The sequence below is a fragment of the Centroberyx gerrardi genome, chromosome 17 (assembly GCF_048128805.1).
Source record: "Centroberyx gerrardi isolate f3 chromosome 17, fCenGer3.hap1.cur.20231027, whole genome shotgun sequence".
NCBI lineage: Eukaryota > Metazoa > Chordata > Actinopteri > Beryciformes > Berycidae > Centroberyx > Centroberyx gerrardi.
In genome coordinates, this window is record NC_136013.1 from 10,068,117 (window position 1) to 10,091,307 (window position 23,191).

Genomic DNA, 23,191 nt, shown 5'->3' on the forward strand with positions numbered 1-23,191 from the left:
TAGTGTTTCCTTTTGCATCTCATCTTTTCACGCCGCTAACTGTGCAAGGACCAAAACTCAACCACTCCACTCTTTTTCTCCCCTTCCCTAGATGTGAAGAAGGACTGGTCGGACCACGCTCTGTGGTGGGAGAAGAAGAAGACGTGGCTGTTGAAAACCCACTGGACCCTGGACAAGTACGGCATCCAGGCCGACGCCAGGCTGCTCTTCACGCCGCAGCACAAGCTGCTGCGCCTCCAGCTGCCCAACATGAAGCACATGAAGGTCAAGGTGAACTTCTCCGACCGCGTCTTCAAGGCCGTCTCCGACATCTGCAAAACCTTCAGTAAGTGGCGCGCGGGACGCTTTTACAAGAAGGCGGGTAGGGCAGCATTCATGGGGATCTTATGTTCACTGGAGAGGTGAAAAGCGGTCACGAAGCAAATGTGCAATGAGGTGTGACTGATTTGTAATGAGCTGTAGGAATTAAAATCCATTTCGGTGTGGAATGGAGGGCCGAATCCAGAAGTTGCCCACATTTCTGAGCCAACCTAAGCGCTTACTTTTAATACTATTTTTGGAAACCTTCTGGAAGTGCAAACCCAGCTAGTCATGTCCTTCCTCATGCGTTGTTTTTATCCCTAGACATTTGTTGTGTTTATTAAACAGACCTTGAGCTCTGCGTGCCAGAGTCACCTCTCCTGACCAGCGGTCCGCTGTTAGTTCTGGAGACAAGTCCTTGGCACCCGGGCTCAATCGGTCTCGCAGTTCTGTTTAGTAAACAGAGATTATCAGTCTGACTCGGCCTTATAACACAGGCACATGCGAAAAGTACAAATTCACATACACGTAAATACTCTCACTCTCTCTCGCTTACCCCCCAACTGTCCCTTCAACCAATATCAAAGCGTCCAAATTGAACTGTCCCCCCATGGTCTGCGTAGCACCCAGGGGTCACACACCATCCACTATCGATATCTTCCATCACTGGCACCACGCTGCCCTGTCAGAGACGTGTCAAAGGTCACACACCGGAGCCTGGTGACCCCTGACCCTGGAACGCCCACTTTTCCCAGCCTCACCCCTTGGCCCCAGACCTCACCCCTTGCCCTTGCCCCTTAGTCACTGTCTCCAGTACGGCTCGCAGGTTTTTGAGAAACCCCCATATAAATCCTTCCATCAGGCAGCGTTCAGGACACCTGTTGGGTCTTTGTCACTGGACTGTGTTCAGAAGGCAGGATCAGGGGCTCCAGTGGCAGCTTTCCTGTTTTTATTGGCCTCTACAGGTAGCGCTTTGCCTTGTTTTTAATTTGGCAGGAATGAAGCTTTAATGTTTTTTTCCGAAGGCTAAAGAGGCCCGCAAAGCAGTTCTGTGAAATGAAGAGAACAAATAGCACATTTAATGGAGTATAAATACACACAGAGGTTGTTTTTGAAACGGGAGGCAGGGTACAGGCCAGCAGCCCTTCTCTCAACCAGTCCTAGTTAGGAATGTGTCTACTGCTTCTGTAATAAATCTATTTTAGCTCCACAGAAATTCAGGACAAATTGCTTTTGGCTGACTTGGCGCGTGCCAGGACGTCGCAGGATGACTTACGGTGGCTGCGCAGGGCCATGCGGTGTGACGCGCCTCTGCCGTTGTATTTACCTCACTGCACATTGTTGCTTTCGGGAAGTAGAATTCCTTATACCGGATGGTGGGAAAGGTCCTAACTGTAACCAGAGGCTATGACAGCTGACTTTGCGGACTTACAGCTGGCCAGGCCTGGAAGTATTTCATTTTTTGTTATCTGGAAAACTTGCAGTTTTACAATTTCCTGCGCGTATTTTCTGCTGACTGCCTGGGAGCTGCAGAGCATAGAGAATCAGAGGGGACAGGAAGAGACGAGGCCTGTCCAACTGGCCTTCGCTCCAGACAGAGAAAAGGGAGGGGCAGGGATATTAGGAGACGGCAACACAGAGAGAGAGAGGAGACTGGATTTTCCTTTCAGCGATGATGATTAGAATGATTTATTTGGAGGGGCTTTTTGCTCTGGGCCGTCCAGTCAGTTGGTCACACAGAAGCTGTTTCTTGTTCCAAAACAAGTTCTAAGTTCAGTCTGCCATTGCAGTAGTTGGCCTTCTTATCCCCTCCTCCTCTTTACTTCTTTCTCAAATTCCTGTAGACACCGTTTCAGAATAGCACACACTCTGATATGTCCGTCTGCAATATTCACATATGTATTTAATTCACACAACTCCAACCTTGACAGTGAGTCTCCCACACATGAGCATAGCATATCTACCACTCCCAAGTTAAATGTATCAAACCAATTATCCCTGCTGTACTTCTCCCATGTCCGAGGCAGCTGTGTACAGTCCCCACCCCCTTGACACAGAAACGACCCATCTGGTACTGGCTGGGAAGGAAGAGACCTCAGCAAAAGGCCAATGTACTGTACTGGTTGAAATAACTCAGCTCCACTCCTGCTTTGAACTCTGATTCTCATTGGCAGCCCTCGTATCCTGCGCTGCATTGCTTATTTGGCTTGTCACACACACACAGATAGTGAAGCGAAGGCATGAGTGATTTTCCGCGTTTAGTTATAAGATCATATTTTTCTGAGAATTCTCAGATCTCAAGTATGTGTGCTTTTTGAAGTCCAAAGAATTTCTCTGCTATGGTGTTTGGTGTGTCACGGTGCCAGTTGAAATACTGTAGAAGGGCCCCATGAAATATTTACGCTGTACAAAAGGCGAGTATGTAGTTGTGAAACGGCAGGAATGGCACTGGTTGGCGTTGGCTCGGGTTTTCTGAAAGTTTCGTTTGTCCAGCAAAGAGTCACATTTAGACCTGGTGAGCTTGTCCCGTCTAGACAACCTGGACTCGCTTCAGTTGCCTCAAACGCAATTAAATGTGTGCACTAAACACACACACACACACACACATGCAATCCTCATCCTACTGTTGTCTGTCTTACTCTTCCTGTGAGCCAGGACAGGAAATGTAGTCTTCACCAATGACTAACACATGACTGTGGACCTGGGGGCCTGAGGTGGCAAGAAGTTAGGCTGCTTCTCTCAGCAAGGCACTAAACACTACTTATGACTAACAACAGTCAGGCTGTCCCACTTAACCACTGTGTCTTGTTTAGTAAGCACTCCTTTGCTACTGTGTCTTGGTTTTCCCCTGATTCTCTGGAAAATGTAAGAGGCAGGAAGCGCTGTAACCTGTGGCATTTGTAAGCTCTGCCCTGAACATGTCACTGGTCACTGGGATGACCGGCACAAAGGAGGAGGATGGATCGGTGGCCAGACGAGGGTGACAGTTGAGAGGGCGAGCTGCAGTGACGGGTTTGGTCAGGGCGCTCTGGCCTGGGTTTGTGTGGGACTGTTGCTTCATCGTTTTGGTCCGGTTGATTTATGGCCCATCAACCTGCGGTCTGCTTGACTGGCCCAAGTGTCCCGGCCACTGTTGTCATAACACAGGGGGAGTGTGGTTTGGCCTCAGCTCCAACTCCCAAATTAAAGAGTGTTATTATCCTTTTCGATTGGCCTTTTAGCACCTTTCAGCCCCGAGTTAGACGGGGGAGGAGATGCTCTGACACTCAGCTGGCTAAAGAGTGGAATACACCCTGTTGCATTGGCTTTACTGAACTTTAGCAAGTCATCAAGGTGCTTTTAAAATTTATGTATAGCTTTTTAAGAGTTGAGTACTCAGTACTTGAGATAACAAGTATCTGGCTATTGTAGGAAAGTTACAACCAGGGCATTGCACAGGAGAATCATGGCTGAAGTTTGAATGAAACGAGGTAAAAGCTAGTCTATAGTCTATGTGTAATACATTGTAGCATATGGAGGGTGGCAGCAGACATAGCCTCTACACTGAATAGTCAGGGTAATGTGACACGGCATATACATGGGAGTATTTACTTATATTGCTCATGCAAATAGCCTAATCCAGTTATTCTTGTAATCAGAGTAGGAGCAATAGTCACATTATTTGTTTGCATGTAAATGTAGCTAGAGCGAAATCCGAAATTTAGCTCCTGCTATAAAGTTATGTCTATTGGTTGGATCTGCCATTTGCCATTTGCCATGGTAACATCAACTACGATACCCACGCCTTTGGGTTAAGACAAAGAATGGGTTGAAAGTGTGAGGTTAACATTGATCTCAATGGCAAATGCTGGCAATTTGAAACCAACAATAAAGTTAAAAACTTGTAGCTTTTCTCTCTTTCATGATCATGCTCTGGTTGCAGCAATATTGTCAGGGCACTATGGCTCTTTCACTCTTTACTTTTGGTTTCTTATAATCTTGCTGATCTAGGAATTTAAGTTTTTTCTACAGTCGTACTCTGCATAAGCCAAATTCCTTAAAATATAAATGTCTGCACAATGTACCTTGTTGTTATCTCTTTCCCCTTGGACTGAGACTATAGGTTAGTTATTTCTCAGTCGCTGCAGTGTTATTCAGTCCACCCTGGAACAAGCTCTTGATTTATTGCTCCAGCGTATTAGCTGATCAGTCAGGCTCGCAGCCCAGTGAGCAGCTCTTTCTAACACAGATCTAGAAGTAAAGGCAAGGGAAGAAAGAAGGTAAAAATCTCTCTTCTTTACTTTTCTCTCCATGTAGGGTCTCTATCTTTTTAGAAGGTAAACCATGGCGCTGTAAAATTAGAATATGACGGTGTTTGTGATTCTTCTGTGGCCGGCCTTACTCACTCCAGTGAATCATGCGTTCCAAGGAGTAGACCTAGCAGGCCTAGCTGGCTCTCAGTCAGTCCCTCTCCCCCTGGCCCCGAGCCTAGTTACTGCCACAAGCATGGATGATGGAAGATGGGGGCCTTATTGTGTAGGTGTCATGTCTGCTAATGGAAATCAACCGAGCTTTTGTAAGCAGAATAGCGAGTGATGGTCGAAGGACCATCACTCGCCCCTTCCTCTTCTGACACTGCCTAGTGAGCGTAAGAGCTGATTTCTCCACCATACTTCGTAAATTATCACCATAAACATACAGTACAATGCAACACTCAAGTCAGTGGTTATGGAAATTGAATTTAAACTCTTGCTTGTTTGAGAAATCCTTGTGGACAATTGTTTTGGATTGTCACCTTAGCCTGTCTTCTTTTCTCTTTATCTCCATCCTCTACCGTTCCATATGCTAGTTAGCTTTGACGTGGTATTCCCATCATGTCTACTACTCCTGCGCTCCTTTCATGGGAGTGAGGAATAGAGAGTGTCTGCCAATTTATTTACCTCATCTACCCGCCCACTTCCCACCTCCTCTCCTGTTTTTCAGATGATCAGTTATAGGGATTCGGTAGTAGGGCCTAAAATATTGGTGAATTGGTGATATTGGCCTTTCCCAGATATTTTGGTATCTGCATTTTCTCCACTGAGAGTGCACTGATAAGCTTGTCACAAAAAAATGGATTCAAGCACAATGACGCATGTTTATTTTTCACACCGTGCACTAGACCTTTAAGAGGAAAGACTTCTGAACAAAATCTGTCTTAGATTTCCGGTCTAAAATTTGATTTACAGAGGGTTATAATACTGAATTTTGTTGGGTGCTCAATACATGGCTGATATTTCCCCTATGGATAAGTTCCTGGTGTTGACAATGAGGTAATAGGAATGAATGATGGAGGTGACTTGGTTGTTTGACATCGTAGTAAAATGCCACATGCCTCTGCGATGCCTCACCAGGAGACGCAGGCGTACCCACGTACACACACGCAGGCCAGAACACACTTCACGGTGCCTCTCCTCGCACCGCTCAGCAGGGCTAAAGCCAGGCAGCACGCCTGCACTCACATGGCTGTATAAGGGCACAGGGATTGTGCTTCACTGCTACAGCAGAGAGAGAGAGAGAGAATGAGGAAGGAGGGAGGCAGAGAGAGAGAGAGAGAGAGAGAGAGAGAGAGAGAGTGAGCTCCCATCTGGTAGTTCTTAAAACCCCTGGAATGCTTTTGCTTTAGTAACACAAACTAAACAAGCATTCTCGCCAAGCCAAGAAGTTCTGTCTCCCCCTAAGGATTCAAACTCCTCCGCTCTCTCCTTCCTACTCTCTCTTACTGTACAATCTCTTACTCAGTCTAAAACACCTTTCCCTATCTTTAAAAAATGAGGGGAGATGGTTAGCTTGCGAGAAGAGATTTATATGAGAAAATGAGAATTTTACAACTCCTCTGCAGGCGACATTAATGAAAATAATGAATAATAGTTCTCAAATATCAGCCGCCTCCCCAATTTATATGGAATCCTAGAGCAGAGAAGAGCAAATCCAGCTGAGGATCCAGCTGTGCTTCTAGACTCGCTCCATCTATTCTAGTCTGACACGTCCTGGCCGCCTCACCTACTGCATCGGAACCGTCCCAAGCCCATCCTAAAACGTCATCGCTGCCGCTGAGTGATGGTTCCCCGGCCTCCTCCGGCCCGAGGGAGGAGAGGGAAGAGAGAGGAGAGAGGAGAGAAGCCGGGGAGGGAGGCTGCTCTGTTTTAGTCATCATATTGAATGTGCGGTGTGTGTGTCTTACTGTCTGACTGGGATCACACACACACACACACACGTACACAGGATGTGATTATTTAATTTGTAGTATCATCTTCAAGGATCGATTGGTGGTGTTTTGACAAAGGCTGCCCCATTACTCACCGACAGCTACCAAATACTGGCATTCTGTGTATGAGAGGGTTAGACAGAGGGAGGGGGACGGAGAGAGAGAGAGAGAGAGAGGGAGGGAGATTGAGATTGTGTCTTCCCTGTCTCATGTGGGGATTACAGTTAGAGCGAGATTTGTTGGGGCCCTGAGAAAAGGGATTTGCAATTTTCCACCCCTCGTGTGCACAGCTGTTTACAATCCTCCTCTGTCCCTCTGCTGTCTTTTATGACTTCTTTTTCCTTTCTGCCTCTCTCACCCATTTTTCAGTAGAAGTTGCCTCAGCGTCCCCTTAGTCACCCCCGTCGCAGATTCTGCACTTTGTCTGTGCGCTTGGCCCCAGGTTCAGTGGTTTATTTGAAGCCTGTAGTTGAAAGAATACAAATGATGACTTCAGTGACAGAGTGACACAAGATCTGCCCCATCTTGGGGTCTGGGTTGGCTTTAGCTATGTTGCTGGGCAAGGTTGTGTTTGTGTGACATCAAATGAACTCAGGTCTCTCTGTCTCTTTCTCTCTCCCTCCCTCCAGATATCCGCCACCCAGAGGAGCTATCTCTACTGCGTAAGCCCCGTGATCCCAAGAAGAAGAAGAAAAAGCTGGAGGAGGCAGAGGAGGAGGCTCTGGAGCTGGAGGGTCCCCTGTTAACCCCTGGATCAGGTGAGCTGACGGATGGGAACTCCTACATGGAGATGTAGCACCAATACCTGTCGGTTACAAATCACCAGCGGAGATAATCCTCACATCTTCAACTCCCTTTCCAAGAGCACGGTTTGCTCTGTTTCAAACTACCACAGTTATGGCCTGTCACTGATAGAGCAAAAGTCTGCACATACAGTATTTGGCTGCAATAGTGCAGACGTCACTCGTTACAGGGTTTGTCCTAAGATTTCCAGCTCGATTTGAAAAGGTTAGTTTATGCCAGGGATGGAATCAAATCACTTGGAGCTAATTTAGGAAGTGTTTTTTTTCCCTTAAAATTAAAAAAATTCTTTATCATTAGCCAGTAAACAGCAGTTGCACTTTACATTTTCAACTGATTGAGTGTAAAGAGAATTGGTTTATACAGACCCGTTCACTTTATGGAGTCACGTTTTTCTTTTTGATTCAAGATCTACTTTGCACTAATTGTGCAGTAGTGGGTTATATTTTCTGTATTTCATTGTGAAGTGTAATGATCTGTTTCCCCTCAGCAGCAGGTTGAATAGCAGGTTCCACTGGCTCCCACGGAGCATCTGTCATCTTCCTTTTTTTTTTTTTCTAATTGCCCTTGTGGTTCGAAAACCACTATGATAACTGCAGATTGCTGCACCCTGTTTCTAGTGACCAAATATGAATGTGTGAGTTTGAGGCCAGCGTGGGATCTACAGACCTGACTCCCTGCTCCTTGGCAGGGAGGACGAAGAATGGTTGAGATTCCACACATAGTTGGTCACGCTGCCATTTTAAACCCAAACCAGGCTACACGACAGCAGTTATACTAGCCCTCCCTTCTCCTCCTATCCTCCCTCCCTCTCTCCCTCCCTCCGCCAGTGATGAGAGAGCTGCAGCCATGTGAGCAGAGAGGAGCAGAACAGAACAGGCCATACTGCTGTCTCACAGTTGGCATGAACCAAAACTGCTAACACTATAAGACGGGGTGAATGGGTCTAATTGTCTGGTTTGAGAGCCTTGCCTTTCCTGCCCTGACCTGACCCGGTCTATCCACTAGATCCTTGAACTTACCCAACATACATGCACACACTGACTCGTGAGGGAGAGTACTATCTCAGTTCTCGTAGATGAAGTGCACTCCCAAACAGATTATGTATCTATACGTCTCTGTGTCAGTAAATAATAAGACACAGTAACTTTTAAATTATAGTCCATGTTTATTTGTGGAACCAGCACATGATAATCACACCCAGTGTTGCTTCATTACATTTCTTCAAGGGTGTTGCTTCGTTAGTGCCTCTCTTGTGCTTCCCCTTGGTGTAGATGTGAACTTTTACCATCCTCATTTCACTGGTTAAAAAAAACGCACTGGTTTGGTCCCAGTGGGTGACTGTGGTCACACTACAGTGGTGGAAAGGAACAGAGTATCAAGGGGAATGTGCAGAATCTGTTTACTGTACACCACTCTTCTTATCTCTGCGCACACATGTACACACACACACGCACGCGCGCACAGACACACACATACGCTTCCTGCCGTCCCCCCTATCAGATCACATGCTACAGTCATAGAGTGTGCATTTCATGGCCAAGTTGTAGGGAGTTATTCCGTCCCTTGTGGGGAAGGGCCGGCCTCTTAGCCTAGGTCTCCTGATAGGAATCACAAGGGCCAGGCTCTGCAGGGAGGCAGCGATGTAATCAGCACACAGCAGATCAACCAGAACCACGGCCCTCTCTCCTCTGCAGCCAACTGCTCCTGTGCACTCCACTCCACCTTGGACATGAAGAGAGAGAGAGAGAGAGGGAGAGGCCCAGAGGCTCACCAAAGGCCTGTGCCACTAACTTTATTATAGGGCTAAATCTCTTCATAACTATATGTTCTGACTTTTTTTTTTCTCCCCAGTTTGCTCCCAATTCCCTTCGCGTCCTGAGGGCTTTTGCCTTTTGCCAGGCCGTCACTGTAAATGAGAATTTGTCTGTAATTGACCAGGCTGGTTAAATAAAACAGTGAATAAAAACATAAATTAAATACCTTTTTATAGTAGCTCACACAAACACATCATGTTCAGTGCAGTACGCACTGACCTCTGAAGCGAAGGACAATGGGTGGATGGTCAACACTAAGGTCATAAAGAATGCATGAGGAGACTTTTCCACTTTAAGACTGGCTTTACAATCTTTTTCCAAACCCCAACCTCTACCTCCATCTTTAAGTGTGCCATTTTGGAAAACTCCGTGCCCCCTGTCTGTCTACACACTCATGTAACGAGACCCACAGAATTGGTCGTTTTGGTAGAAAAGCCATGTTATTAATCCTCAGCTGTTGTTGTGACTCAGACTTAGAGCCAGATTCATGGTCATGATGCCGGCTCATTGGGTCCCACTGGGCCGACCACGTCTACAGTCCCTGTTGTATTTAATTAGCTTTCCTGTCAGCATGGAGAATGACATGCCTTGGACGTCCAGTACTCGTCTGTGCTGCAGTATATATGCAGGGCTGGGTCACGTTGACCAACGCCTTGCCTGGGTTTTCAATCAGTCATGCCGCGTTGGATGGCTATGAATGGGTGGGTGGAAACGATGGAACCATCACTGGTCATGCCAGGGTGATCTCCCTCTGCAGAGAGGGTAAACTGAGTCATCTACTCTGAGGCTGGCAGTTGGCACTGCCCATGGAAAGGCCATGGATCTCCTCATTCTTGTATTTCCCTATTTGTCTTTTTCTCCTCTCTGTCTTCCCCCTGTCCTTTGTAGAGTTTTCAGTATCTTTAATCTGTCCACTTGATGTTTTTTGTTCCCATTCCAGTGCTTTTCTCCACTCCTTCCCTGTCTTTCTTTCTCTTATTCTTTCTCTTTCCATCCTAGCCTCTGAGATAATATACATCGGACCTGTCAAAGGTAAGCTTTCCTCTTCCTCTGTCCCTTACTCTTCTGCACTGCTTCTCACCCCTTTCCTTTGCCTCCCCCCCCTCCTCCCTATCCTTCACCCCCACAGCTGGAGTGCTCAGGTCACCTGACAAGCCATAACCATTGGAACTAGCAGCCGAGTCACCTGACTGCTCTCTCTGAGGAAGTCAGCTGATTCGGGTGGTCACATGATAAAGGCTTTGCCTCCTATTAGAATTCAGCTCAAAGCTCACTCTTTCTTAAAGCTATTCCAGGTCTGCTCACTGTGCCTGTTGACTGTTTTGCAGGACAGCTGATCGCTTTTTAGCTCCCAGGATCCCTGAAGTGTTGCTACAGGAAACTTTAGGTAGTTAGTGAGATGGTCAGACGTACATTAGGCAAACTTTGTGTCTTGTATACACGGAATTGCTATTAGATGTTTTGGATGATGCTCTTGTTGTACAATTGTAGTAGTCCAGAAATCTGAAAGGTGATCCTGCCTATTGGTCTGTAATTGTATCTTAGCTACACGCCTCAACCAACAACCCACACACAAGCTGTGTGTAAAAGTCAGGTACACAAGAGACACTTTCATTTGTTGATGACGCTCTCAGAGTTTACATCTAGTCTCACAGCCCAGGGTGGTCCAGCTCCCTCCATCTAAACCCTGTAAGAGTCCCCAGTGTGGGAGGATTAGGGAGTTAAGGCATGTTAACATTCTTGATGCCTTTTAGCCTAGGTTGGAGAGTCCGTCAACAGGATGGAGGGTGCCTGGTTGTGTTTTTACTGGGCTGCCGACTTTCACTATATACATGCTCTCTCTCTCTGTGGATATTTGGGATTCTTCAGGAGACCCTATGGGAGATGGGAGTACTCTCCCTGACCTAATGAACTCCACACTGGGGAAAAACCTTGAAAGAACCACTAAATAACACCCTCCCCCACGAGGGATGGGTGGCCATAGCCTGCACCCTGTTCTCATGACCTCAGCACACACACAAACATACACACACTCACACAAACACAAACCAGGCCCACTTCCTGATTTAGAAGAGATTTAGTGGTTTAGCCAGTGTTGCTTCTTGACCTAGGCCCTACAGAGGGAGAGAGGGACGGGAGAGTATGGGGCCAAAAATACAACACAAGGCCAGCCAACAGGAAATATAAACCGCTTCACTTTGGTAGCTTGCTTATTTTTGCATGAAGAGCCAAAAGACTCAGATTATACATGGAAAAACAAAAAGACAAATACACATGCAGATCAGCGGTCAACATATTTAGAGACTTAATTATTGAAGTTTTAAATTGAAAGTTGTGGTGTAATTTTTTCCAGCCTTACATGTTTGTGCCGGTGTTACAATCCATGTATCCTCCTCCCATATCCTTGCGCTCCCCCTCTCCTCTCTGTGGCTAGTTGTGCAGTAGTTTGCTGTGTGCGATGCATTCCTGCAGGTTTTTTGACTGTGAGTAAGTGAGTGACCCTGATCTTGTTGTGCATCATCTGCATGCTGACTCGCATCAGTCCCGCCAACAGCAGGAGGACCTTGTTGAAGCCACTCATCCGCAAAGTGCTGGCTGGTAGTCACACTGTGTTGTTGACCGCTAGCTGGCCTGGCTAGGCTGCAAGTGTGTGTGCTCTTGTGAAAAGTATTCACCCTTTTTTCCCCAGATGCTTGTTTTGATTATGTATTTGTGAATGTGCACACTTTTGCAATGAAATGGGATATTTCATGAGTATTTGACTGTCAGTATAAGACATAGATATCACAAAGAATATGATTATTGTTTCTTTGATTCATTTGTTGTGTGTATCGTTTTCTCTTTGCACTTCAGTCCACTACAAGTGACTAACTGATGACTGTGTGTTTCCAGGGAGCATCTACTCCAGCCCAGGCTTGTACAGTAAGACCATGACCCCCACCTATGACTCCAGGGACGGTAGCCCCCTGTCGCCCACCTCCGCCTGGTTTGGGGACAGCCCCCTCTCCGAGGGCAACCCCAGCATCCTCGCTGTCAGCCAGCCAATCTCCTCACCAGACATCCTGGTCAAACTCTACAAGCCCCAGTCCCTGCTGGACAAAGCCAAAATCAACCAGGGGTGAGTTAAACTTTGCTTAGTGGTGTGGTGGTTTGGCAGAACTGCCCGTAGTCGGAAATGCTACGGCGGATTGCAGCATATTTTAGGGCTGCGCAGTTGATCAAAAAAATTGCAAGAGGCTATTTCAGACAGACTAAGTATTCTAAATCACCATATTTACTGTCTGTGCAGGTGGTTGGACTCATCCAGGTCTCTGATGGAGCAGGACGTGAAGGAGAATGAGGTGCTCCTGCTGAGGTTTAAATACCACAGTTTCTTTGACCTCAACCCTAAGGTACGACACTTTAATATCAGCTTCACAGTAGGCAGCTTCAGAGCCCCCTGTCTCTCTCCTGTCTCTTTACTTAATACTACAGTATATAATAAAGCAGCACAAAACCTTTACAGTACAGATGGAATCACATCTGTGCTGTCAAGATTTGGGTCAAACAATATTTTCAAAATTATTTAGAATTTGTTTTAGCCTACTTATGTGCCAGATGGGTGATAATGATATGACAATATATTGAGTTTCAAATTTAGAGCTCCACAATAAATTATTTGAAAGTCAACTTACTGTATGTTTCTGTGATTGACAAATTACCTGGCACTATCTGAATGGTTGTGATGCCGTAAACCACACCCAAACCCAGCTACTGTTTCACCCAGGTCTGGTGTGTGTGTGTGTGTGTGCGTGTGTGACACAGAGGGAGAGAGAGTCTGTGTTTATACAATATTTTTGTGTGATAACATAACTGTTATTTCCACTCCCCTGCAGTATGATGCCATCCGGGTGAACCAGCTCTATGAACAGGCCAAGTGGGCCATTCTGCTGGAGGAAATCGAGTGCACCGAGGAGGAAATGATGATGTTTGCTGCCCTGCAGGTAAGGAGGTGTGTGTGTTTGTGAGTGTGTGTCTGATCTTAATTTGCCTGGTTCAGTATTGCTTTGTCAGGGTCTGAAGTTTGAAGACCTGCAGTTCTCTACTCATTGGGCACATTGCCTTCTCAACCACAAGCTAATGAATTAGATGGGCTTCCAGCCCAGAGCTGAGCCATATGGCTGCCTATGCTGCTGCGGCATGCATACTAAAACTTGGCTATTGTACATTGTTGCAGAAGGAGCTAATAAGGGTATTATCATCCATACTCCCACTGGGCTCCTCAGTATGCCACACCATCACTAGGCTTTTGAACAAAATATCCCTTATGAATGATTAATTACTTTTACTTGCAAGACATTAATTCACTTGCCCCACACTTGATATAACATGTTAATATTCCCAACATAAAATTCTCTCAATAAGGTTTGGTCTCAAGTGATTTGAAGCAGGTTTCTACTGTAGTGCCAAGCCTATTAGCTTTAGCTTACAGAGTAATTGTAGTAGACCAAGCTGCTCTTGTGGCACCTTGTTATAGCCACTCATACAGCAAGACTACTAACATTACAAGACTCCAGACACCTTGTTGAGACTTAAGCCTTGTTCAAGAGCTGGTCTGGCCTGGACTTTACAACCACCGGTGGCATCAGACGCATGGCTTCTTTTCTATGAACAGTGTAATGAAAGAGCAGGAGGAAGAGAAAGGGTGAGTGTAGATTTATAGGGGAATGAGGGAAGTGAGATGGATGTGAGCCCCTTTTGCCCCCTCGGGTTGCCCCCTTAGTCTGAGGGGTGGTGCCCCTGCTATTTCCGACCCTCATAAAGCGTGGGTGCCAAGACCTGAGGACGCCACCCTGTCCTCACCCCCGGGGTAATTATAGAGCATCTTGGGCCACAGGACGGAGCGCCTCAGCTCAGACCACCCACCCCAGCTAGAGAGAGTCTGACAGACCTGCTCACATTCCTCTAAAAGCCCACTGACACTGTGAGGTGTGAGGTGTGTTTCATCAGACTGGTTATAATTACACTTAACGGGTTTCCTGTTACTCTCCTCAGAGAAGGGATGCTAATCCGATCGGTGTGTTTAGACTGGCGGCTAGTCTGTCGCTACCTGTCTGTTAGCGCTGTGCTAGCTCTCTTACTATGTTTCAGCTGGTATATGAGCTTAAGGTTTATGGGTAAGGTTTCACTGATGAGGATCGTACACAGTGTGCAATGGGTTGAGCTTCACAGAGGGAGCCGGCTATAGAGAGTGGATACAAGGGTCTAAATAAAGACCAGTGATTGTCCACATCCCGTAGCTGGCTGGCTAGTGTTAGCATGCTATCAGGATGTGTCAATTTGGCGACTCATAGGAATTAGCGATTAGCTCACAGTGTCAAGAACAGTAATCAGCCTCATACTCCTTCCCTGCCCTCATAGTCCTGCCCAGAAAAGGGACGTGGGGCATAGTTGGTCAGTCAGTGTACTTTGTACTTCATTGCACACACACACACACACACACACACACACACTCTCACTCAGTCACTAACACACACACACACACACACACACACATGCTCACACAGACAAGGAACCAGTCCCCCATTGGAGCAAGTTTAAAAAACTGTCACTAGAGCATAGGCATAACAGGCGGAGAAATGGTTTCATCACAGGCCTTTGTCCCACATTCTGTAACCTTAGCTGGCTATAGCTTCACCTCCCTCTCTCTTTCTCTCTCTCTCTCTCTCTCTCTCTCTCTCTCTCTCTCTCTCTCTCTCTCTCTCTCTCTCTCTCTCTCTCTCTCTCCCTCTCCCTCTCCCTCTCGACAGCTGTTCATTCATGTATAGGGGGGGTTTGGGAAGGGTTGACATTATAAATACCATTTGTCAACAAGTTGTATTTAGTGTCGGTGACTCACGCTAGGGGGAAACCATGATCAGGTTTTTGGTAATGGTCCCATCCCGACCAGTTGAGTGGGTATTTCCATTGTTACGTACAGTCCCTTATCCCGTCCTACTGCCCCAGTCTCACATATGTTCCCAGTGAAGACAAATTTATAGTGGGCTACAGATGAGGGATGTGCTGAGAACACGGCATCCACACCCTCCCACTCATTTCCCTTAGTAAATCATCAGCTCCAATCACCTCCCCTAGCCCTCATCCTGAAGCTAGTGTCTCTGATTCACACGTATAGTCATTGTTTTCTCACAAGTAAACTCAATAGCTGCGTTTCATCTTGTTTTACATGGTGCGCAGTGTGCACTGGCAGCACTTGCTAACATAGATGCCAAACAGGTCTTAAAGTATTTATTTGGCAATTATCACAGACAAATTCAGGTTTATAAGAAAAAGTTGGGCGGTGGCACACCAGTAGCACGCATAGCAGGACGCTTTATAGAAATCAGCAAAACTGTTGACCAAGGTGTTGGAACAGCTAACAATTGCTAGCAGACTGTATCTCCATACACCTGGTAGTTAAAGACCGTCCTGTAACTGGAAGATCACAGGTTTGATTTCCGTAACAACATTGCTGTTTAAAACATCGAACTCGTATCAAATCCAGAGGTGTTCCTCCTAGCTGCCTCTGTTCTCTGACACCTCGGGTGAAATGAACACATGTGGGTCTCAGATGGATGTGAGAAGAAACATAGTCTTAAATTACTCTGTTTAACAAGGTTGCTGTGCAGGTTTGGGAAGTTTGGAAACATATGGAAAATGAATTTGATCATTGTTTGACCTTGAAAAGTTTTGGAATTGGACAAAATTGTGGAAAATTATGGATAAATACTGCTGCTCAGTCCTATGTCACACATGACTGCACATTGTATGTAGTTGTGAACCCACTGTCATTTACCATACTTTGGTATTTATTAGTTCTTCAGTTATAGAGAGATATGGTGTAGTCATTTGACCAATCACAATGTTATTGAAGACCAACAAAATCTTGATATTTACTCACAAAATTTCAAGAATCACATCAACAATCTCCAAATGGAAAAATGTGTAGAAAAACTAGGGGTGTAACGGTTCAGAAAACTCACAGTTCGGTTCATATCACAGTTCTGGGGTCACGGTTTCGGTTTGGTGCGGTATATAGGCCTATATCTGGTGCACTAGGCAGGGGAAGTACGATTGCAAATTCCAATTTACACAATGTATTTATCTTAAGTTTTCCTGAATGAAGACTTTTTCACTGAAAATTAAAGTCCAGTATAACTAAATCAACAAAAGTAAAGTAAATACTGGCTCTTTGTTATTTTAACATAAAATATCCCTGCATTGTAGGCTATGTAGGCCAACATCAACATAAATTGCAACATAAAATGCAACCTTCAGTGGCTTTACTCCAGGGCATCAACATAAAATGCAACTTAAATCATGTAGGCCTACCTACTGAAATCTTCCACTACTGAACAGGGCTACAACTCTTTGCTATAAACAGCCCAAATAGTGATGCGTGGGTAAACCTGAAACCCGCGGGTCCCGCAGGTGGGGCGGGTCGGGTGATTGAAGATAATATTGAGAACGAACTGGCGGGTTCGGATGTTGACGTGTCGGATCCGGCGGTCGCGGGTTAAAAAAAAAAACCTGACCCTAGCATCACTACCCCCGATGTTTTAGTTATTGCTCTGTGCCTGTCTGAACTCACTGAGAGATCACTGCTGGGGAATAAAAAGTTGTTTTGGTCCTGCCGGCTCTCCTCCTCCTCTCCTCCTGCTGCGTGTGTGACGTGAGTGACGTCGGGCTCTTCTGCGGCGCACTGCCGCAATATCGACACGGAAGCCACAAAATCAAAAGTTGGTCAAATTGATCCAAATCGATCTCTAATGCGCCGATGTGCGCATCACGTCATGTTTGTCATTTGGCGATTCACAGACCAGCAGAGCAGCAGCAGCAGAGTCTGAAAGTGAAACTTAAAATTCCACAATTTGCTCCATAGGCTACTCCTGTGTTAGTAGGCTAATCCAGCTGTGATGTCATCGTAGATTGACATGTAATTCTGACAACTGATTGGACAGATACTCTCCAGGGAGATCGGACCCACGTGGGGAGTGGGGGGACACAGAACCGAATGAACCGCGGCACGCATGTGCAACCCGAACCGTGGGTGGCGAACCGTACAGTTCGGATTTTCTTCGGTATCCGTTGCACCCCTAAGAAAAACCCTGGTGTAATATGGCAAGTTAAGTGCTAAAAAATAGGCCTAACTTGGCACCTTACCTTTCTCTTCCTCAGTACCACATCAACAAGCTGTCAATCATGTCTTCAGACAACCACATGAATAACAGTGAGAAGGAGGTGGATGAGGTGGATGCAGCTCTGTCAGACCTGGAGATTACCTTGGAGGGAGGAAAGACATCCAACACACTGGTATGACAACACTACCATATCTTAATGTTCACTACAGGGAATACTTTTATGAAGTTAGGGATTACTGGCCTTGTGCTTTCATCCAGTCTCACATCAAGGTGTGAATTTGTTTTTTTCACAACAGTGAAGATTTTGCAGTGGATTTGGTGCTTAGTTCTATGTTGAACTACAGACATTCTCATGAAGTCTGCTTTTATCAATAGCATTAAAAAGTAGCTATAACCAGCATACATGCGCTGACCCAGGTTAGGGGAAATCACAATGAATTTCAGTGCAAGTGCAAAATTTCACACTGTTATTTACGAAGCCTGTATCTGACAAAAGGGCCGGGGGGGGGGTGAGATACTTGACGCTAAAACAAACCCAACGAAGGCTACATTTTATATGGGTAGATTGATATTATACGCTTCCATTGTTCAGGCTGCCCCGCCTTGAAAAGTAGTGAAGTTTATACAGCTTATCAGAGGAAGTTGAGCTTTGAGATATTATATAAGCAGTGTTGTGTTTAGCACACTGAACGATGACAAGGGAAATGTGTCAAGTCAAGCCTGAGGTCATTGTTTTGGTTATGATTCACCATGTCTTATTCTTTCACACCAGAACCTCTTAAGCTTACACTAACTATGTTTTTGTTTTCCCCTTCCTCCTAGGGTGACATCACATCTATTCCTGAGCTAGCTGATTATGTCAAAGTCTTCAAGTAAGTCCACATCCACAGCTTCTCCATACTGTAAAACCCTATACTCATTCACTTTGCCTTTCCTGGTGTTATTGAAAAACCCACAACTGCATGTGAGTGCGTGCAAAGATTGCATTTGTCCAAAGGATGTTTAGTATCTAATATCAGGCAAAGGAGGAAATAAGGTTTTCTGGCTAAATTGGAGAACTGCTGCCTGTTTTGTATCAGCGTAATGGGCTGGATTGTTTGCCAAAGGACATTTGCAAGCTGAGTTTTCAGTTCTGCTTTGGAAACTGATTACAATGGGACCGAGCATTTTAAAGCATATTTCTTCTTTGGATGTAAGCCCTCGCTGACAGGCAGGTGGCCCTTGTGGTTTGGTTGCCTCATAAAATATATAAACCATGGGGGGTATTATATCAAGAGGCATTTCCTCTATAATGGTCTTCCATTTATGTTCACGCCCAACGCTGGCTTCTCTCCCGCTCACGGTGCTGACTTTGCGTTAAAGCCTGAGAAGCAGCTCTCTCTTTCTCTCTTTTTTCCTTTGTGCTTACTTGCTATCTCCCCTCCCCCAGGCTTACTCTTGACCACTAATAAAGAAAATGGGTGCTTTTTTTCCATCCGAGGTCTGACGTGTCTCCCTCTGTCTGTTGTATATTTTCCAGACCCAAGAAACTGACGCTGAAAGGCTATAAGCAGTACTGGTGCACATTCAAGGATATCACAATTTCCTGTTACAAGAGCAAAGAGGAGGCACATGGGACACCTGCTCACCAAATGAATCTTAGAGGTACAGATACATGTGCACAACACACACACACACACACACATACGCACTCATGTACATACATACATACATACATACACACACACACAAAAGAAGCCAACAGATGCTCATACAAGAATGCAACGCTTCTTCGTCTGACACAAGTATGTGATCCATGCTGGTGTGCGTGAAGAATGGGTGTGACCTTTGACCCCTCCCCTCTGAACTGTGGCTTCCGTTTGTAGGCTGTGAGGTAACTCCAGATGTCAACATCTCCGGTCAGAAATTCAACATCAAGTTGCTAATCCCTGTGGCCGACGGCATGAATGAGATCTGGCTTCGGTGTGATACGGTGAGTCTCTTTAATTAAGTCAACATACCATCAGACATGCATCATAATCCTATCGTTCCATACAGAGGTGTGAGCAAGTCAGCTTTGCTCGAGTCCCAAGTCAGTCTCAGGTCTTGAGGCACAAGTCTCAAGTCAAGTCCCAAGTCTAAATGTAGAACACCAAGTCAAGTCAGAACAAATCAAGAGTCCAGTATAAATATCTTAAAGAAAACAAAATATCTAGGACTTCTCAATGCAAAAACAGTATAAAAACCTGGTAAGTGCGACATGAGTTTGATTTCTGTAATCGGTTTCAACTTGAATAAATTCAATCATCCCATACAAATTCAGAAAATATAATTTAAATTCAGCTGTCTGGTGGAGCAAATCTCATAACTTTTAATCTAATTAATTTTCACAAACACAAGATCTTTTGTCAAGACTTCAAAGTCAAGTCTCAAGCAATTAAAATTGTGTCATGTGAGTCCCCACCTCTGGTTCCATACAATTTAACGGTGCTTTTACAGCTATCGAATCGGCAGTGCACTAGAGTAGGTATCTCATCATCAGCCCGACCTGACAGTCCTCCCTTGACTCTCCCCTCCAGGAGAAACAGTACGCCCACTGGATGGCTGCGTGTCGCCTGGCCTCCAAAGGCAAGACCATGGCCGACAGCTCCTACAACCTGGAGGTCCAGAACATTCTGTCCTTCCTCAAGATGCAGCACATGAACCCTGACCCAACGTTCATTGCTGAGCCAATCACCACCGACATCAACCCAGAGTGCCTGGTGTCCCCACGCTATCTGAAGAAGTACAAGAACAAGCAGGTAAAACATGCAGGAGAGAGGCCGGCGGTCTCACTGCGCTGCCAAGTTCTTGTCCATGTTCCTGTATGGAGCTCTAACCTCTGAAACTTAATAGTACACTACTAGCTTGTACTGGCACCAGCACTTGATTTTGCAGATGTGTCCGCTGCGATGCGTTGTAGGCTGCAGCTACAGCAACATGGAAGATAACATGTTAAATATACTGGTATGAAAGAGACAGAGAGAAAGCAGTAACTATCTAGTCTTGTGTGTGTTTTGGGGGAGGTTGTTTACACGTTTGATGCGTGGGTTGTGGGGGTTAGATGGAGGAGTGTCTGATGTTTCCCAGATGGGCGCCTCCTGGCATCAGGGTTGTCTTGCTTTGGAATGTAGCCTCCCTCTCCTCCCCTTCCTCCACTCCTCCTCCTCCTCCTCCTCCTCCCTCCATTCCTCCTCCTTCCCTCTCTCTCTCTCTCTCTCTTTCTGAGGGGAAACCAGGACAGCAGACAATCCAAACCACTCAACTTGCTTACAGTAGAGTCGCTCATGTCAGACCCAAGCGCGTGCTGTAATGGATACTTTACCTCGTCTCTCGGTCTTTTGTTTGCACTGGTAGACAGAAGGAACGGAGGGATAGCGATCTTGTCCACTGGACTGCTAACACTCACTCCACCTCCAGATCTGTGGTCACGGAGGAGATAAATCGGAAAATATCGCGGCACAGACTTAGCAGTCCAAACAGAACATTATAGAGTTGTCACCATTGAGATATCAGTGGCAAACCACCAACAGACATCTTAATAACCAGGTGTAATATTTAAGCACTAAGCACGGATTAACTTTCTCGTAACTGATAGGAAAATTGTACCCCGTGCCCAATGGATTCTCATGTAAATAATAGGCTGGTGTGTGTACATTGGAACAGCTGAGTACACGCCTGCCATAGCTGTGTTAACTGGGGATGGGAGGGGGAGAGAAGGGGGGGGGGGGGGGGGGGGGGGGTCTGCCTCCCTGTTGTGTACTCACGCAATCTGGTTTTGTTTAAGCTGTATAGGAAAAAGTGGAATGTTGCTAGGGGGTTGGAGGGATGCTGGGAGGATGTTGGTAAGTGATGACTCAGAAATAGTCTGAGTCTGAGCCGTAACCATAGCCTGACGTGTACTGCATGTCTAGGAAGAGAGCCGGACAGAAAGAGAGGAAGAGTTGGATGGGTGACTCTCGTAGTACAGGGAAGGGCCATCAAACAGGAAATGTTTGGGAAGGGAATCGGGATGCACCGAAAACAGCCAGGGGGGTTTCTGCCGTATTTAGCTTGTAAAATGGAACTTTTAAGTATTATTGGAACAGAAATTGAGGGCGTGTTGACTCATGCTCACAACCCAAGATGAAGAACATTCAGGGAAATAGGGTGTCAGCATTTCTGGTTGACTGTGTAAGAAGGAGACTCAAAGCACGCACAGTTGTTCTTATAGTGGACCGCAGCAAGAACCAGTGTTGTTCTTCGTCTCCCTCAGCCAGGGGGTTCGTCTGTCTGTCTGTGTGTGTGTGTGTGTGTGGGGCTGTGGTTCCGTCTGGCCTGGCTCCAGTCTCAGTCACAAACCCAGTCTGATCGAGGGTATCCCCAGGCACGAAATGAAAGAACAGTGTGTGTGTGTGTGTGTGTGTGTGTGTGCAGAGGCGTTCGTGTGCCCATGCAGTCACGCACATGTGTGCTCATGTAGTGGGCGTGGGGCATCAGGAAATGAGCCGTGCCCGGGAGCGCTGGGCGGGAAAAGCGTCTGGGAAAAGCTGCTCGCTCCCAGTCAGCTGTGGGAGCCATGCAGGACGCCGACCCTCCTCTCTTCTCCTTTTCCCTTCCCGCCCGCCCGCCCCCTCCCTCTCTCCCTCCCTCCCTTAACTGGACTTCCGCTCGTCAGACTCTCCCAAAGAGACTTCCGTGCTACGGTTCCCAGAGGATACACACAGGGATTTTTAGATCACTTGGACTTGTGGGGCCAAACATATAGCTTTACATAAGAGAAATCAAACAATGAAGGCATAATAATAAACTCGGGGGGGATTGGAGACATGGCACTCCAAGGTCTTGCTGCTTCCACTGTGTGCTGCTGTGGTACACGTCGCCATCTTGTGGATGGAAAGGGAATTACAGACACGCAGTTTGATTACTACAAGGACACATTCTGAAAGTCTGTAAAGGGATATCTGATTGCCCTAGGTTACAGTTATGGGTGTAACCATCTAGTACTGAGGCTTTTTACTTTTTTTTTTTTTTTACTTTTTACTGAATAACTATATATTGTCCAAACATGAAATGTACAGGTCCAGTGCCAACCTCCTGTATGTGAAACCACACAAATTTCTCATTGTAACTCGTTCTCCTTGCTTTTACAGATTATACAGTGTCTGACTGCTGCTACTGTACTTTCTCTCCCTCTTTAGACTGAATACTGCATGACCCCCCCCCCCAGGCTTCACAGCATCTCTCCCCTCTGTCTTTTTTTTACAATTATGGCCTGCTACTTTGTTGTTTTGGATCTCTCTCCCCTCGACATTGGACTTACTTGCTTGTTTTCTTTGTCCTGTCTTTCTTTCTTTTCTCTCTCCCCTGTATGCATCTCCTTCACTCCTCTGTGTCCTTCTCCCATCCCCGCCTCCCCTCTTCAGCCAGGCTATATCAGGGACTTGGTAAGTTAAGTTGTGTGTCCACTGGGTGCCTAGAAGCCGTAGATATGTGCACGGTTCCGTAAACTCTGAACTGTCTATGTCTCTGCGTTGTCTTACTTAACCAAAAGTAGCTATCTAACATTTTGTAGTGGCTGATAGTGTCAGTAGAGTCTAGACTGTGTTCTTCTTTCTAGTTTCTGGATGTTACTTCTTCTCCTTCAACTTCTAACACATTTTCAGAAGGCCGAAATATTTCAGACACACAAATGACACATAACCTTATTGATACAACAATGAAACAATGGAGCATTTATTTTGTGTTTGTGTATTTATTCATTTGCACAATAGGAACACGTAGCAGTAGTAAGACGGACATCTAACGGGAACATATTCAGTGAAATGTAACTGAGGAAAGAAAAACCCAAGCCAGGCATATATAGATAAGCTCACCGAGTTACATGGACA

General features: G+C 46.0%; 1 protein-coding gene across 2 annotated transcripts in view; it reads left to right on the top strand.

Moving 5' to 3' along the window:
• fermt2 (FERM domain containing kindlin 2) overlaps positions 1-23,191 on the top strand; it is a 44,234-nt gene that overhangs the window by 16,515 nt on the left and 4,528 nt on the right. Inside the window, exons 3-13 of one of the 2 annotated variants that reach the window (XM_071902204.2) lie at positions 92-325; positions 7,156-7,284; positions 12,037-12,262; positions 12,434-12,536; positions 13,020-13,127; positions 17,341-17,475; positions 18,126-18,175; positions 18,823-18,947; positions 19,169-19,275; positions 19,862-20,083; positions 22,727-22,747. In XM_071902204.2, coding sequence (XP_071758305.1) covers positions 92-325; positions 7,156-7,284; positions 12,037-12,262; positions 12,434-12,536; positions 13,020-13,127; positions 17,341-17,475; positions 18,126-18,175; positions 18,823-18,947; positions 19,169-19,275; positions 19,862-20,083; positions 22,727-22,747 — 1,460 coding nt within the window. The remainder of the gene's footprint in view (positions 1-91; positions 326-7,155; positions 7,285-12,036; positions 12,263-12,433; positions 12,537-13,019; positions 13,128-17,340; positions 17,476-18,125; positions 18,176-18,822; positions 18,948-19,168; positions 19,276-19,861; positions 20,084-22,726; positions 22,748-23,191) is intronic. The other variant, XM_071902205.2, reaches the window with a different exon arrangement.